General features: G+C 44.7%; 1 protein-coding gene across 4 annotated transcripts in view; it reads right to left on the bottom strand.

The window, feature by feature from the left end:
- Positions 1–16,093, bottom strand: part of BANP (BTG3 associated nuclear protein) — a 927,800-nt gene that overhangs the window by 630,736 nt on the left and 280,971 nt on the right. For all 4 annotated transcript variants that reach the window (XM_069217391.1, XM_069217392.1, XM_069217390.1 and 1 more), the window contains one exon: positions 10,622–10,800. In XM_069217391.1, the coding sequence (XP_069073492.1) occupies positions 10,622–10,800 (179 nt within the window). The remainder of the gene's footprint in view (positions 1–10,621; positions 10,801–16,093) is intronic.

Here is a 16,093-nt window from a genome sequence, read left to right as displayed (position 1 = left end):
GCCATGCTGCATGACGAGAAGGCCTTTTTAGCTGTCTGGTCCATTCTCTTAGACTCCCTGCCTGCTGGAACTCCGGGAAACGATCCAGGAGCAGAACGGGAGGAGCACAACGCTTGCACAACCAAACTCTCCGGAGTTGGGTGCTTGGACAAAAACTCTGGATCACCTGGGGCCACTCGATAGCGTCTCGCCACCGCCCTGTTTACGGTAGACAAAGTCACTGGCTTCTTCCAAACTTCCCTAATAGGGTCAAAAGAGCCTCATTGAAAGGAAGAAGGGGCTCCGCCACAGCTGATGCTGGATGCAGCACTTCGGTAAGGATGTTGGTCTTCACATCCGCAGCAGGAAGTGGAAGGTCCAAAAAGTCTGCTGCCTTCCTCACCACAGCATGAAAAGAGGCAGCCTCCTCTGTATACTCCCCCGGAGAAGCCAAGTCCCATTCCGGGGAAGTGTCTAGGCCGCTTGCAGTATCCAGGCCTTGCAGGTCCCCTGAAGGTTCCATGATTTCTCCTTCCTCCAAGTGCTGCTTCTCATATTCTTGTTCTTCCAGCAGCCTCAGCGCCAACCTCCTGGAGCAGAGCCTGGACTCGAGCCCCGGCATCGATAAGGCGTCATCCGACACCGAATATCTCTGATGACGTCGACCCTCTGAGCCATCCGACGTGGGATCCCCCGGCGCCACAGGCATCTTTAAGGTCGACTGGATCCGTGGTGAATCCATTGGCGCTGGGACGGTGGACGTCGTTGGTGTCACCGGTCTTCTGGGCGACGCCAAAGGCATCGGCGCCAAAGCGGTACTTCCGGAAGGAAGAAAGGGCATAAAGGGTGTCGGCTTATAAGGAGCCGGAGCACCCATGTCAAAGGCCAAAGGACCTGAAGGACCCGCATGCCCGCCTCCAGGCGCCATGGTGGCAAAAATATTAAACATAGCATTTAGAAATACGGCGGGGTCCGTGCCCGGCGCTGGGAAAGCCGGATAACCTTGAGGAGCCGGCGCCGGAGGTGAAGCCGATGACGACCCAGGCATCTCCTGCTCCAGAGAAGCCCTCGGCTCCTGAAGCGGATCCACTTCATACACCGACAGTGGAGACGTGAAGCTGGAGTCGTTGGAGGTGGAGGCTTCACAGTTGGGCTGATCTCCCACGTCAGGTGGCGCCGAGCCGATGGAGACCTCAAACGGGAGCGATCTCTGCTCGATCGGTGCCGTGAGCCATGTCGGCGCCGAGAGTCTCGATGGCGCTGATGAGACTTCGAGGATCTAGAAGAAGACTCTCTATGATGATGCTTCTCCTTCTTCTTCTTAGATCGAGCAAGAAACAACTTAGCCTCCCGTTCTTTCAGGGCCTTAGGATTCATGCGTTGGAATGAACTGCAGGACTCAACTTCATGGTCGGAACTAAGGCACCACAAGCAATTCTCATGTGGGTCCGTGACCGACATGCGACCTCCACACTGCTTACAGGGTTTAAAACCCGACTTCCTCGGCTGCGACATAGTTACACCGGAGTGAAACTGTAGTTCCCTGGTAGCCTCAAAGAAAAACCGTTACTCGAAGGCACGGAAAAAAAGGCAACTGACGTCTGCACGTCGACGAGGGCTTCTTATTGCCTGGATGTCGTCATACAGCGTCGCGTGAAGTTGGGCAATTGTGACGTCATCGTCGACGTGCATAGCTAGAAGAAAATTTCCATTGAAAGCTGGCGTGAGGGGAAAATTCTTTAGGTGAGGAATCCACAGGTAGTTATATCCATCAGAATGGTTTGTTACTCCATAGGATACAAGAGAACAAAAATGAAGGCTACTTCTATGTGGGCTTGCTAAGAAAGGTCAAACCATCTCTCACAATGAACTTTGAAGCAACAGTCTGACGTCACTACTGTCACACTTGGGTAAAACGATTGCTCTTTTATGACATATTCATGTTGGTTGTGAATCAGAATATCAAATAACAAACACAGAAATAAAATGTCCTCTATTTAATTTACAAAAAAATATTGTTCGTTTAAGGGGTAGATGTGCTATTGTCAACTGCAAGGTCAATATTTTTATAATCAATATCTAGGTCATGATATTAAAATGTCAAACTATATTATAACTGTGATGTTCTGGTACCATAACGTCCGCCTCTTCCTTGAACCCCCACTAAGGCAGGATGACATGCTTCTGCATGACTTTCCAGATGGATGCACGATGCATAAACAAAGTGCCTGGGCCTCCCTGGCGTCCCCTTCAAATTCAAATTACTTTAGAATGCTGTTGCATTGCATACAAGGCACTGACAGCAACATTAAATGTACAGTGGTCTAGAAACACGAACCTGCAGCTCTGAGGAAAGGCTAAGAACGCCTTTATGTCATCAGGACTTTCACAAAACCATGCCTTGCGGTGAACACAATCAGCAGCCTACACGTTGCTATGGCCAATACATTTTTTCTTGACCTATTGAAACAGCACAATTTTAGGTCTGGCTTGACAATGGAAGTACCTGCAAGACATACTTATGTTACAGATTATTTAGAATATGTCACTTCCCATTAGATTTGGTTCCATCGAGTAGAGTTATAACTCTCTCACCTCATGCTATTGGCTATCCTTTCCAGGAAGTGCTCCCATTGAAATGCACCAGGAATTATTTCACATAGGTAAAGTACACTCAACCATCACGCTGTTTGCAATATTCAAATCTTTATCTCCTATATAGTTTCCATACAGGAAGCAATCCTTTTTCGCTACCTATCCCCCAGTTGAAAAGCAAGTGGATGGGCTTGAATGAGAAGAACAATATATTTGCATACAATGCATGTAAAAAGCAGTTATTAATTCCAGTGTTTATACGCATTCGCACGAAAAGCCAGACCCGTTGGTTCGCTTCAGGAGCCCCTCGGCCTTTCGCAGGGCCCTTAAGGCAGGCAGAGGCCAATGAACATGGGTGAGAAATGGAAGACTCGGGGGGCCCTAGTCGCATTTTCCGTTACGTCACTGTGCATAGACTTTACCAAGTGTGTTAGCGCCAGCTAAATGGTGGTAGCAACAAACTGGAGGAAGTGAGCAATCTATGAGGGGTACTGTTTCCCACGCGTTATTTCTCATTTTACTGCGCAAATTTTAAATGCGCAAGTAGTGCTGTGATGTACATTTTCTTTAGGTTTAGGGTTTGACTTCAGATTCTACAAACTCGGCATGAGAGCCTCGAGTGATGCATTTGTAAGAAAAATAAGTATTAAGAAAAGTGTGAACATAAAATAATATTAAGTCTGTAGACGGGTTACAGCGGATGAACTATCAGAAAAGGTGTCGGAGTTGGCAAGTCAAAGTCGTGAGTACAACCCAGGATCGTGCATTTATAATACATTATTTATTGCGACGAAGTAGGTGCAGATGAAGTAGCAGTGTTGCGTTAATCAGGATAACGCGATTAAAAGCGTGCTGAATATGCAAAAATATGCAAATACAATCAAGACGGCATTGTGAGCGTTCAATTAAGCAACCGAAACACTTTAGGACAGGTTCACTTAGTCGAGAGCTCCCCCTAGAGCACAAAGCAAGAATATTCAAATAAAGCTACGGAGATGATCCACGAGAAGCCGCACACACTTTCTTTTCTGTGGCTTGTTATCTCATTATACCCTCGCCCACATGCTCGCCTCATGCCTGCTTCCTACGAGGGCTAGCTCTCCAGGGAAAGGAAGCACTTGAAGCTCTGAGCCGATGTATAAGACCAAAATGCTCGCCCCAAGAACTACGAGATGCTTTTCAAAATACAAACGTATAACATTTGCGACCATATCAAAGACGCTGACACGGGAATCATTAGCCATTTATTTCAATTTGTGCGTTTTTCTAAAATGCAAGCCTCACAAAGCGGTGCAGAGATAAAGGCAAGCTAAGAATAAACAAATTAATTGCCTTCTATTAGTAAACACATCCGTTTCGTAAGACTTTTGGTAGGACACATAGGAAGCAGACGGTCTTTTTTAGGCGTTACCCTTAAAAGAAACTGTTTTATTGGCCCCCGGCCAGCTCCGCCCCAGTAGATCCGTGGTAGGGCCTGCCATGCCGGGCGGTGGAAGGTAACCCGCCGTCCGTCAGCCTAACAGCGGTGGAGTCGAGAACACGGTACTGGTTAATCGAAATAAGTGAAGGTGGGGTGATGGCGCTGGTGTTGGGAGGCACGGGGTCAGGTTACAGCTACTAGAAAGCATTGTTTATGTAAAACGGAATTAAAGGGAGGGCAGATGGGACTACGGCCTCATCTAGGCACTACCTCCTATGGGTGTGGCTTTGAACACAACATTGAAGACAAGCACGATAAAGGCACCAGGCAATGAGTGGAAGGGAGAGAGGGGGAGAACGTCGCCTCTGGGGTTAATCTCGGATACAGCTAAATTGTTAGCTCGGTGGGTTGGACAAATTCACTTCAGCACGAGGGCAAAAACTAATGTGAGAGCTGACGACAGGAAGAGGCCCCAATACTTCGAGCAACCCCGGGCTGCCTGAAACCAGTTTGGAGTTGCTTGTGCTTATATCCGTAGGAGACCTGGCCTGCAGTTCAGGCTGGACTGTTCCTTTTGGAACAGGACCACCACTGATTTGCACTGGACTGGTCTCTGTCTACAATGGAACTTTGGGCGAATAACCGTGGACTGATATGCGGACCCGAGAGATTGCCAGTGGCTGGCATCAGTTCAAGCATCCCTCCCATCACATTGTTGTTTGCTGCAGTAGAACCCCTAAGTGTGACAGACATCCCAGACCCAGGTCCTGTGTTCGCTGTGCAACAGGACCCAAGTACAACAGCAAGGGGATGGATGGAATGCTTAAATTGTTCTCAGACATCAGCAATTGCTCAGGGCCGCATCCCAGTCCATCATTTCTCACCCACCATGCCACCTCAGCTTGGACTCAGCCACAGAAAAAACATTCTTGGCCCTGCTCCAACAGGCAGAGTCCAGCCTGAACTGCCAGGCCCGGTTGTCCCTCAACTGGACATAAGCAACACAGTGGTTTGGATCCAGCTGAGGTGGCATAGTGTGCAAAATAACAATGGATTAGTATGTGGCATAAGCTGATTTACTTAGAAGTCCCTAGTATTTGGTGCCAAGGGTGCCCACGGAATTTAAGACAGAATGCCTCCCCCCAGGGCTGCAGCACTGATTGTGCCACCCTGTGCGTGGCAAAGTAAAAAATGGCTGCCAGCCTGTCACTGCAACCTGAAAAAGCAGTTTTAAACAGCTAGTTTGACTTTGCCATTTAAACCAATTGCACAGTCCCACTTCCCTTAGCACTATAGATTTCTCCCCTAAGGAAGGACTATGGAGCCCCCAAACAGGGAGATTTATATCATTAACATATACTTAATGTATCCTAAGAGCAAAACTTCCAAATTGTAATTTTTGCTGTGGAAAAGCTAGCAGCAACATTGGCTAACACAGAGTTATCGGATGACCTCTCAGTCCAGCAAACTTCTAAATTGGACTACTAGAATGGGTCCTTCAAGGTATCAAATTAAACCCAACTTGATGCACAAGTCAAGTTTATTGTCACTTTCAAGGAAGGCCAACTTTTAGAAAGTTGCTACTCTGTTGCCCACGTTGTATAGTGGCCTCGCACAGTTGCTGACCACTAGGCAGTCTTCTGCCCTTCTAGGGAGTATTGTGAATGGAGAGATGATTAGATACCATGGTAGCATCTTATGTGATGGCTATAAAATTTTATTTCAGAGCTTTTTGCAAACTGCTCTACTTACAGAACTTTAAACTGTTACAGGTCTGCTATTCTGATAGGACATAACTGGAAGGATGGAAGAAACTTGAAGAGATTGTTTAAAGCATTATGAAGGGTGTAAAGTTTAAAAGAACACAAAATCCTTGTTACAACACCCTTTGGGGTACAAGTAAAACATTTAGCCATTTTGGAAACTGGCCTTCAACTTTATTTCTAAAGTGGTGGCAGATCTCGATGAAGCTAGTAACACTCCTGTATTAGATTACAGTTTGTAAAGTCCCCAATATGACAGTGCTGGAGGTAACGTCAAGATTTTTGACCTCAGACTGGGTTACTTTTGGTTTGGCTAAGAAAAGTAAGAGCAAGTCAACTTCAGTTTTTTATCAATATTTTATTCTCAAGACTTAGATAACTGTGTGTGGTGAGGTGTTTCAAGAAGTATGAGGTGAGTCATGTCGAATCATCTCAAGAATTTGAGGGCTGAGCAATCAATTTATAAAAAAAAAAAATGGAAGGCAGTACTTTCAATTGCACTATAGTAGCAAACTGATCTAAGACCATTATGAGTCAAGCTGATCTAGATTTGCCTGCATCCAAGCCTCTTTCTATACATGAAGTGTCACACAAGGTGTTTTACACAAGATGATGGCAGGAAGATATAAAGAACAAAATAACTATCCTCGTTCAGTCACATATACTACTTTGTATTGGAAGTTAATTGGGGATATTTCTTCCTTGGTCTTCTAAAAGCTCTGAACATGCATACTGCTAGCCTCTAGTTTTGTCTTCAAATATTGTTCTTCCAAATATGTGACAGGACTATTAGGATTTTAGTAAAGAAATGGAAGCCTGTATTGTCCCTTCCAAATCAGTCTCATTGAAAGTAACAGGTATGATTCCGTCTGACCTACCTAAAAAGTATTATTATATTGATCAAGATGTATGGGGCATATTTCATTGTATGACTGTGGCACCTTGATATATTTAATTTCAATTCATCCTGATAAGCATATGCATACCTTTGCAAATATGGATTTTGTTCTTTGTAATTCAATTTTGTGTTGAGACACAGTAAAGGACCCGTAGGATTGAAGAGAAGGTTTTTAGAGGAAGAGAGTGGAAGATTATTTTTATCCAGACTGTGCTTGGGACTGGAAAAATTGCTGTCTTCATAGCCTAGAACGTAGCTGACTGTTAGTGCTGGCATCTGTGACCTTTTAAATAAGCTGCTGTGTAGTGGCATTAAAGAGTTTGGATGCCTAATGCTAGTCGCTGTGTCTTTAATGAAAACCAGATTATGTTGCACATCTGTGTCCACACACACCCAGAGCTATTCAGCATTTATACATTTTAGTGCAGAATCCAGAATGGAGAAATACACATTTACAATGCATCATTTCTGAAAGACCAGAAACCCCAGTGGCATAGGTTATTTATTGATTCTCCCTCAGCTTCAAGATGCCTCTTGGTAGAGTGCTACTGGCATTAATGGTTTGCATGCAACAGGTTTTTTTTAAATCATCAGATAACACATGCCTTGAACAACTACTTTGAGCTCTTCTTTTTCTATACTCGATGAACCATCCTAAATCTACTCCATCCCATCTGAGACATTAGTACACAGATTGGCATGTCCTGCCATTATGGAACACCACGTCAGACCAGCATGTACTTATTAATTCTTAATTTAATTAGAGTCTGAATACATTGATAGGTTGACATGGCCACAATGAGATGCAGTGCTTTTGCAGTATAGATGGCCACCGAAATAGGGGAAAAAACTAAATGGCAACTACCAGTGTTTTCTCTGTTCACTATCATTTTAGAGCTGTTACAAGGAACAGTGCCCTAAAATATCACCACAAAGTCAAATGTGCCAACATTTCTAGCATGGCATGTCTGAGAAGCTGCTGATATCTTAACCATGAGTCAGATATCTATGTATGAGTGGGCTATTTTTATTCATTACTGTTTTATGATAGTCAGCACATTCCTTACACCAGGTGGGTCATCATTAAATAATAATGAATGAGAAATAATTACAAATTAGAAACAAACCAGTGCATGCTCACGCATGGATGGCCATGGTTGAATGGTTTTTGACAAAGTATAACAAAAATATTCCATGATGACAACCTGCGTGTGTGCATGCCTGTACACTAGCAGCCATCTTGGAATCATTTTCACCATACCTTTAACAAAACAAACAAAAATCATTCCAAGATGGCTGTTCATCTCTGTACATTTATATGCACAGCAGGTTTTTTCAAGACTTTATCATTCTTTACCTTTCCGAGTTGGCTGTCAAGTTTCCAATGTATCAGCCATCTTGGAATGGGAAAAACTGATAAAATCTTGAAAAACATTTAATGATGGCTGCCCGCGGATGCTTTTTAAATACTTAATTATTAACCAGTGAGAGTCTGCATTGACAAAGATAAGGCCAAACCTTCCAGCTTTGCAAATGCTTGTTTTCCATGTCCACAAGGAACAATCTTATTAGAAACGCTGCTTTAGCCACAATGTTCCATGATGACAGTGAGTTACATAAAGGCAGGAAAAAATCAATGTGGCATTTGAGACAATCTTGCTCAACAGAACGGGAAAATTAATACATAACAGGTAAAGGTGTATCAGTCTTATTTTGCCAACAAGGGGTTTCCAGGACAGAACAGACCAAGAGGCAGAAAGTTAAGTGATGAATAAATGTCTGCAGAAGTGTGCATTACTGGGCAGTAATACATGATATTCGTTACACATTTGTATAGTACCTCTAAAACATCTTTCTTAAAAGTCCTATTCGGTGCAATATATAATTGACGAGTGACAGCTTCCCTACGAACTATTTGTTTTGAAACTCACCAAACAAAGTATGTACTACGTAGTGGACAAACATGAAACTGTATGAAATTCTCTATTATCAGGAAGATGCAGACAAAAATACTTGTGATGTCAAATGTCACCGACGTATTTGACGCAACCTCACATAGTGCTAATCAAACAAGGTCTGCGGCGCCATGAAGGGAGGCCTCGTCTGCCTACAGCACCCACCCCTTCCTCTCCTGTAACAATCTTCCATCTAACAGGTGCAGTTGTTTTGATTAAACTTCAGAATCTGTCAATCATCTAGTCAAGTGGGCTTTGATTCTGTGGCCCACAAGCACCTGCCAGCTATAGTGATAGTTTGCAAAGCGCCCGGCGTCTCAAGAGTGCCCCGGCGCCGAGGGCCAGCTCAGATGCAGAACAGTTACAGTGCAAAAAGCCAGGACTTAAGTTTTTTCTTAAAAACAGCCTCTATTTTTGTTTGGCGCAAATCAAGAGGTAGAGTATTCCAACCTCATGGGCCAAGAAAGGAAAAAGAACCAACGTCCCATGGATCCTAGGGATCTTAGCGAGACAGTTACCAACAGATAGTAAGGCTCTGTCAGGTGTATAAAAGGAAATTCTGGCAGATAAGTAGGCCGGACCAATAAAATAGAGAGCTGTATGCATTAAATATGCCAGTTTAAAAATGATTCTTTTTTTCAATAGGAAGCCAATGCAAATTATACAGATGCGTCCTCGTCTATGGACGCCTAGGGCCACCCGCGCTGCCACGTTCTGAACGGTCCAGCGTTTGTTAAGCAGATACTTAGGCAAGCCCTGCACACAGCGCATGGGCGTAGTCCAAGCGCATGGGCGTAGTCCAGTCTGGACATCACCAAAGCCAATATAACAGTTATCTTGGAGGAAAGAGATAGAAAATACAAAAACTTCTCAGCCATCCGGAGGATGCCAAAACCTACACAAACTAATGAGATGATATCACTGTACAAAGAAAATGTAGTATCAAACTTAGCACTTAGGTTTTTTTTACAATCGTGACCTGAGTGTCAGGAGCAGGTACCCCCGAAGGCCAGTGAACATCCGGGTCTAATGTGAAATTGTGTCCAAAACTGAGGACTTCCGTTTTATCAGTAGTGCACTTCAGCTGATAAGGGTAAGTAAACAAACGAAGCAGTGTGACATTAAGAGGTTTATGGCCTTTATTTCGGACGTCTGCGCGGTACTGACGTCACTTGTTATTTACTGTAAAAATATTAAACTATTAATTACGCTGGTGTATTTTCTCTATGGAACACTGACTCCCAATTACAGGCTGGGCAGTGACATCTAAAATCTAGGTCTATTCTGAAGCACAACGTTGCCATCTGTAGCAACCCTCATACCACTGCTCTTTGCTCATCACAAGTTTGTTTTTTCATGTGTAAATTCTTTCGTTACAAACCTCAAAAGCAACTGAATCCAAATAACTGTCCTTTACAGACTTCTACAGTTCTTTTCAGACTTCGGAGGGTAACTTGACCCAGCTTGGTTATTATACACGCGGCTAAGAAAATAAATTCCGGCACCAAAATCAGCTCCTCACTTCCAAGGAGTCGTGGTCTCCATATGGTGTCAGAAGTTAGAGAAGTCAAGTATCGGTACAGGAGGAGTAGTTCAAACAAACAGACGGCTCCCTGGCAGCCGAGCTAGTGTAAATCTCTTCTGCCGGCTCACCACATGTGTGCTGGGCTTCATCCACACACAACCCGCCGCTCTCAGGGTCCTGGGATCCCACACGATGCGAGGTCAAGTGGAGATGTGCACAACCAGGGCCTCCTCGACCGGCGCATGCGCTATGTGGGCCCGGCCTGAACAGTGGCAGCCCTGCCAAAGGTTTCCTTGTAAAAGTGAGGCTCTTGCAGCCCAAGGATGGGGCAGCTTTATGACTTCCACTTCATACTCGCCTGGTGTCAGGGAAAAGAACACTTTTGAAACTGTAATGCTGCATCATTGGTCATCCCCTTTGCGCTGAACACAAAACGAGACCTGCTGCAATCGACATTTTGAGACACAGGTTCCCCATAGGTCCTACCTTCAGAGTTCAGGGTGATGAGCGTCACATTGCTGCCAATGCTCTGACTTCCCGACTGACCACTGGTGGAGTGAGTGTCGCTGGCCTCAGATCCACTATCGCAGTCTTCGTTGTGACTGTCATCTGGTCCCGGGACCTTCACCACTATGGTGTTCCGCCTTCGGCCAGGCAACGTACCACTGAAAAGAATTGATTAGCATGTTCAGTTTTTCCCAATAATAAATACAGATACACACACTGCAGTCGGGCTGCAACAAAAACTATGGGCCTGATTTAGATGTCAGCGGAGGGGATTACTCGGTCACAAACGTGACGGATAGCCTGTCCGATGGATTACGATAGCATTATATCCTGTGGGGATCGTAATACGGCGTACGGGTTATCCGTCACATTTGTGACACAGTATTCCCTCCACTGACATTTAAATCAGGTCCTATGTCAGGTAAAGTCAACAACAGACTTAAGGATCTAGAGCATGCAGGATTATCTTATTGTTGCATTCTTGCCTGTCTCAGATGTAGTTTGGTTCTCAGTGGCGGCCCGTCCTTTAGGGCGGAGGGGCCACGCCCCCCCCACCCCATGAAGAGTGTCTGTCAGGCTGAACAAAGGTCAGCCTCACAGACACTCTTTATGTTCAGGTCAGGCAGCCAGGAGCAGACATGCGCGATTTGCGCAGACTCCTAGCTGCCTGAGCTGAACTTTGCTGGGCTGAGGAGATCACGACCCTTATGGGCGTGATCTCCTCGGCCCAGCAAAGGTGCCTCCAGGCCCTCCCCTGGGTGACGAGGAAAGCGTCACCCATTGACACTCTCCCTGGGCGCTTCAGGTTTAAGCCCTGAAGCGCCCAGGGCGAGTGTCAATCAGTGACACTTCGTCACAGAGTGAGCTGGGGTCAGCAGTCTCACTGACCCCATCCCACTCTGTGACCAGGCTGGGACTGCTGCCTTCCCTCATTGGCTGACCTAAGGTCAGCCAATGAAGGAAGGCAGCAGTCCCAACCCTCCTGGGACCTGGAGGCTGAAGGTAAGTGTGTGTGTGTGTGTGTGTGTGTGTATGTGTGTTATGTTTTCCTTTGAATGTTTGGTGCGCGCGTGCATGTTTGAGTGTTATGAGTGTTGTTCATGGATGTGCGTGCGTGTGTGTGTGTGTGAAAGAATGAATGTGTTTGATCTTGTAAAATGAATGTTTGGTGCGTGCGTGCATGTTTGAATGGAATGAGTGTTGTTACTGGATGTGAGTGCGTGCGTGCGTGTAAGAATGAATGTGTGTGAATTTGTAAAATGAATGGTGCGTGCGTGCATGTTTGAATGGAATGAGTGTTGTTAATGGGTGAGCGTGCGTGCGTGCGTGTCTGGGTGTGAAAGAACGAGTCTGTGTGTGTGTTTGTGTGTGTGCCCCGCCCGCCCTCCTCCCAAAGCTGCCGGTTCTCTTATAGAGAATATGCAGGCACTAGAGACACGTTGGGTCTTACAGACCCACAATGAACCTAAAATAAACCTCCTTTATAAACACTGTCCCTCAAGTCCAGCTTATGGTGAATTGAGTCAAGCCAGCTACCTCAACTGCTTAGTTCATAATGTACCCTAAACTGTCCAAGCAGACCTGCCACCTTAAGAAACGTTTCACTACGTGAGGGTATAGGGAGAAGGGTGCATGGCCTTAGTGAGGGGCAGGACAGCTTTTAACCCCTTGCCTCTGCCTACACAGCCACAGCTCCCTCGGCCGCAGCAATAAAGAACTCATCTGGCAGCATCTCCCATGTCCTAGGGTGTTTTTGATTGGAACCCATCTGTATAGAGAGCTCACATCCTTCTATGCAAGTGTTTCCAGCACACCACGTGATTGTCCCTTTTCAATAGGTAACCGTGTGATGAGGCGTGAAACCTTGCCTCACAAAGTGGCACTATGTGGGCTCTTTGCAAAACATCTGTTTCCAAAACTTGTCCGGAACTCGAAACCGGCCTCTTCATCACTCAAAGCAAATCGCAGGTAACAATAATAGTGCTGGGCTATTTCATCAAGCTCAAGGCCCTTTGCCTGGGCAAAAGGTTCTACATTAGCTAACTTCTTCCAACCTAACTAAAATGTTTCTGCCTCATTGTCCATCCAGACATTTAAGGTCAACCGCCCAAAACTTCCTCATATTTCACTCGACAAGATAAAAGCAAACTGTTTGATAGTAAATCTCTCTATGCTTCGTCTGCTTCCATGTTTCACAAAGTGTCTTAAGATAGTAGCTCCTCATTTCACTTATTTGTTCTGTGCAACTAGTTTGCCTTCACATGCCTGCTGATCAGCAAATTCACAAGGGAGGTAATGCCCATAGGTTTGTGCCTAAGAGGGGTACCAGGTCCATTTAGTTACACAATCGCTCACAGCTCCTTATCACTTTGAATGAAATATAATACCCCCTAAACCGATTTTCTGTGACTTCAACACTCATATAATGCACCACAATGAATCAGCAGAACATATCTACTGGTCAAGTGCCCAACGAGGGCCCTTGTTTCTATCACTACACTTTGAAGTAAGGTAAATAAGGATGTTGGTGCCATGCATTGGTACCTGTTCACTCTGACTGGCTGTAACCTACTACCGTTAATCACCATGTGATGTGACGTTCTAGCCTTTTCGCCTCATTTGCATATATCCACCCCTACTTCAACTGTTCCCCTATGACCATGTCCCATCCGGGCTCCCAAGCCTTTAAAACGCACAGAGCTTGGTAACTGTAAGTAGAATGAATACTTGCGCATTAGTCAAACATCTAAAAATAACAAGATATGGATTTTCTTACCATCCTGTGCGCCACTGAAATCTCAAAGGCTAATCTAACAAGACACATGAGCTCGGAACCCTCAGCCCTCCTAAAAGATTGTTTGTTGTTAGGGGGCTGTTTACCTTTCAACAACAAAATAAGCCTTCACTTGAATATACTAGTTTAAGGATAAGGATGGCCCGTGTACATGAAAGTAAAAAAAAAAATAGGATGGATTTATTTGTGAAAGAGGTTATGTTCCTCATCATCTAATTGAAACCAAAGAAAGAAACTAAACTACTCTCTGTTTTTGCTTTCAGGGTATGATGGGCATGGGGCAAAGACACATACAGAACCCACCATTGCCCGTAAAGCCTGACATGAGTGTTTGCTGTGCTTATGGCTTAACTGAGACCTGTTTGGGTATCCAGGTGATCTGTGAATTTTGCCCCCTGAGAATGCAAGGATGGAGCACCAAGTGGTGTTCCTAATACGTGATGGCACAGTAGAGCCACGCTTCCCTCAACCTTGCAGCAGGGCTTGGTGCAGCACCTCTGGGATCATACAGTAGTCCTTGTCTAGTTTCTGGGCTGGCACACACACACAGGCCATGGTTTATCCAGCAACAGTTCTTACGGAGGCATCCCAGTGTTGTGTGCAGAGCCTTCCTTGAAACAGCCTGCATACTACTGGACATCTGCGGTTTTGGCCACCCAATGCAAATGTACAAACAATCTACTGGAGCACTCCTCTAACTTCAGGGTAGAAAGTTTGTGAAAAAGCCAGCAAAGATGTTCCCTACTTTCGATGGCTGGGGAAGCCTGATTCTGGAGGTGGCATGTCTGATTTGATCCTAATATCCTTCCAATGAGTCCACTTCTAGAAAGGCATCTTAGGGAAAATTCTTAGTACTTGTCTTTACTTCAAGAAAAAGTGCAGCAGAATCAATTTATAGTATGTGTACTACTATGACAGCTACAGGACCAGTGCTTAGATGACTGAGACCTACATGGAGACCTATGCGGAGTGCTGGCGCAGAGTTAGAGATTGCCCAGGTGACGGCGGACCCTAGGAGCAGCTGGCATGGAAAGACATCTAAACTAAAGAATCAACATTATCACAAGACATAAGATTACAGAAGAGCAATAGTATCTGCCTAGTGAGCCTGCTCCGCTGATCAGCTTTCAGTAACTTGCTCTCAACACCAGCCCTCCAACGCAGTACGCCCGAAAGAGTGTAGCAACTAGAGCATGGCTTAAAAAGGTCATTTGGAGCCCCTTCTGCGCTCCTGCAACTTACAGTCAAACCTCGTGCAGTGCCTTCCAGTCCATGAGCAAACTGATTCTGAACTCAGGGCTGTTTTGAATATCATACTACAACAAACAGTTCTGAATGTATAGTTGTTAGAACATCTCAGTGCACCCCCCAAACAGGAAAATCTTAACTGTGACTTCCTGTTTTGAAAGGTAGGACCCTGAAGGTATGTAATCATCCTTGTGTGCCAACCACGGCACAACCCTTCTTGCCAGAACCACTAGTAACTTGGATATAGATGGTGACCAGTTTCAGTCACACAGGTGTCAGTCAGTGCACCCGTCACCAGAGAGACCACATGATCTAGTTATATGTACACCCTCTCCAATATTCTTGCCACCCTTGTTCTGCAAACTAAAGGTCTATCTTTTTGGGTTTGGGTTAATCCCGTTTTGGGCAGTGGGTCAATCCCGTTTTGGGCAGTGGGTCAGGGCTGAAAAATCCACTCAACCACTCACAGGTGTTCTGTTCAGTTGAAAAGTGGAGGGGCAATAAAAGATGCCTTTAAATCTTGTCCTTATGTCACATTTCCTCTGTGTTCACAGACAGAGGTCAAAAGTCAGTTTTTCTTAAAATTAATTTTCCTTCTGACTGCAGAGTTCCAGGACTTTGTAAGGTGAACTGTTTGACCTGCTGCTTAGAATGTAAAATAAAAGGATATAGGGTGTCAGGTTTTTCCTAACACACAACATTTAAATGACTTAAGTCAACTGTGCAAACATTTCAAAATATATTTCTGTAGTTATGAAAGCCCTTTTTTTATATTTCTGTGTGATGAAAAAATATTTTAATAGGATGAAAACAAATCAGAATACTTTACCTGTTGATGTGCAAAGGATATGTTTTCTGAAACCTAATTTTCATAGATTGTTAATACACTATATAGTTTTATCAGTAAAGCTGCAAGTTGGTGGAGAGGTTTTTGTACATTTCTTGTAAAGTTACTGTGTGTAGATGACAATATGTTACCACATCATGGTTTAGTAATATATTTATTAAAATTGAGTGTTTAAACAAACCAAGAAACACTCCTGCCATGATGGCAATGTTGTTGGTAAACTAAAAGAAGTCATAGGTTATGTGGGCTAGACCACATGGGTATGTGGGCTAGATTTTTGTGATGCATGCAGTAAACCTTAGTCTACCTAATCAAACAAAAGAGGATTTTTTGTACTGCAGAAATGCCGAGCTCACATACGTGAAGGTGCAATCACATGTGAGAATTAATGAAAGCGGCGACTCTGTAAACTATTTGCCTAGGATCACACAATTTGAGACCCGTTTACAGGTCAAGTACATTAGAGTAAGGTCGAGTAGATTATTTGAGTTACTCGACCTGCAGGTCTAGTAACATTTTCATGATTTTTCAAGCCCTGGTTACATCCTGGGCAGTACCGCTT

This window comes from Pleurodeles waltl, chromosome 12, assembly GCF_031143425.1.
Source record: "Pleurodeles waltl isolate 20211129_DDA chromosome 12, aPleWal1.hap1.20221129, whole genome shotgun sequence".
Taxonomy (NCBI): domain Eukaryota; kingdom Metazoa; phylum Chordata; class Amphibia; order Caudata; family Salamandridae; genus Pleurodeles; species Pleurodeles waltl.
The sequence above is the reverse complement of the archived record's forward strand: the minus strand, read 5'-3'. Positions and strand labels throughout refer to the sequence as shown.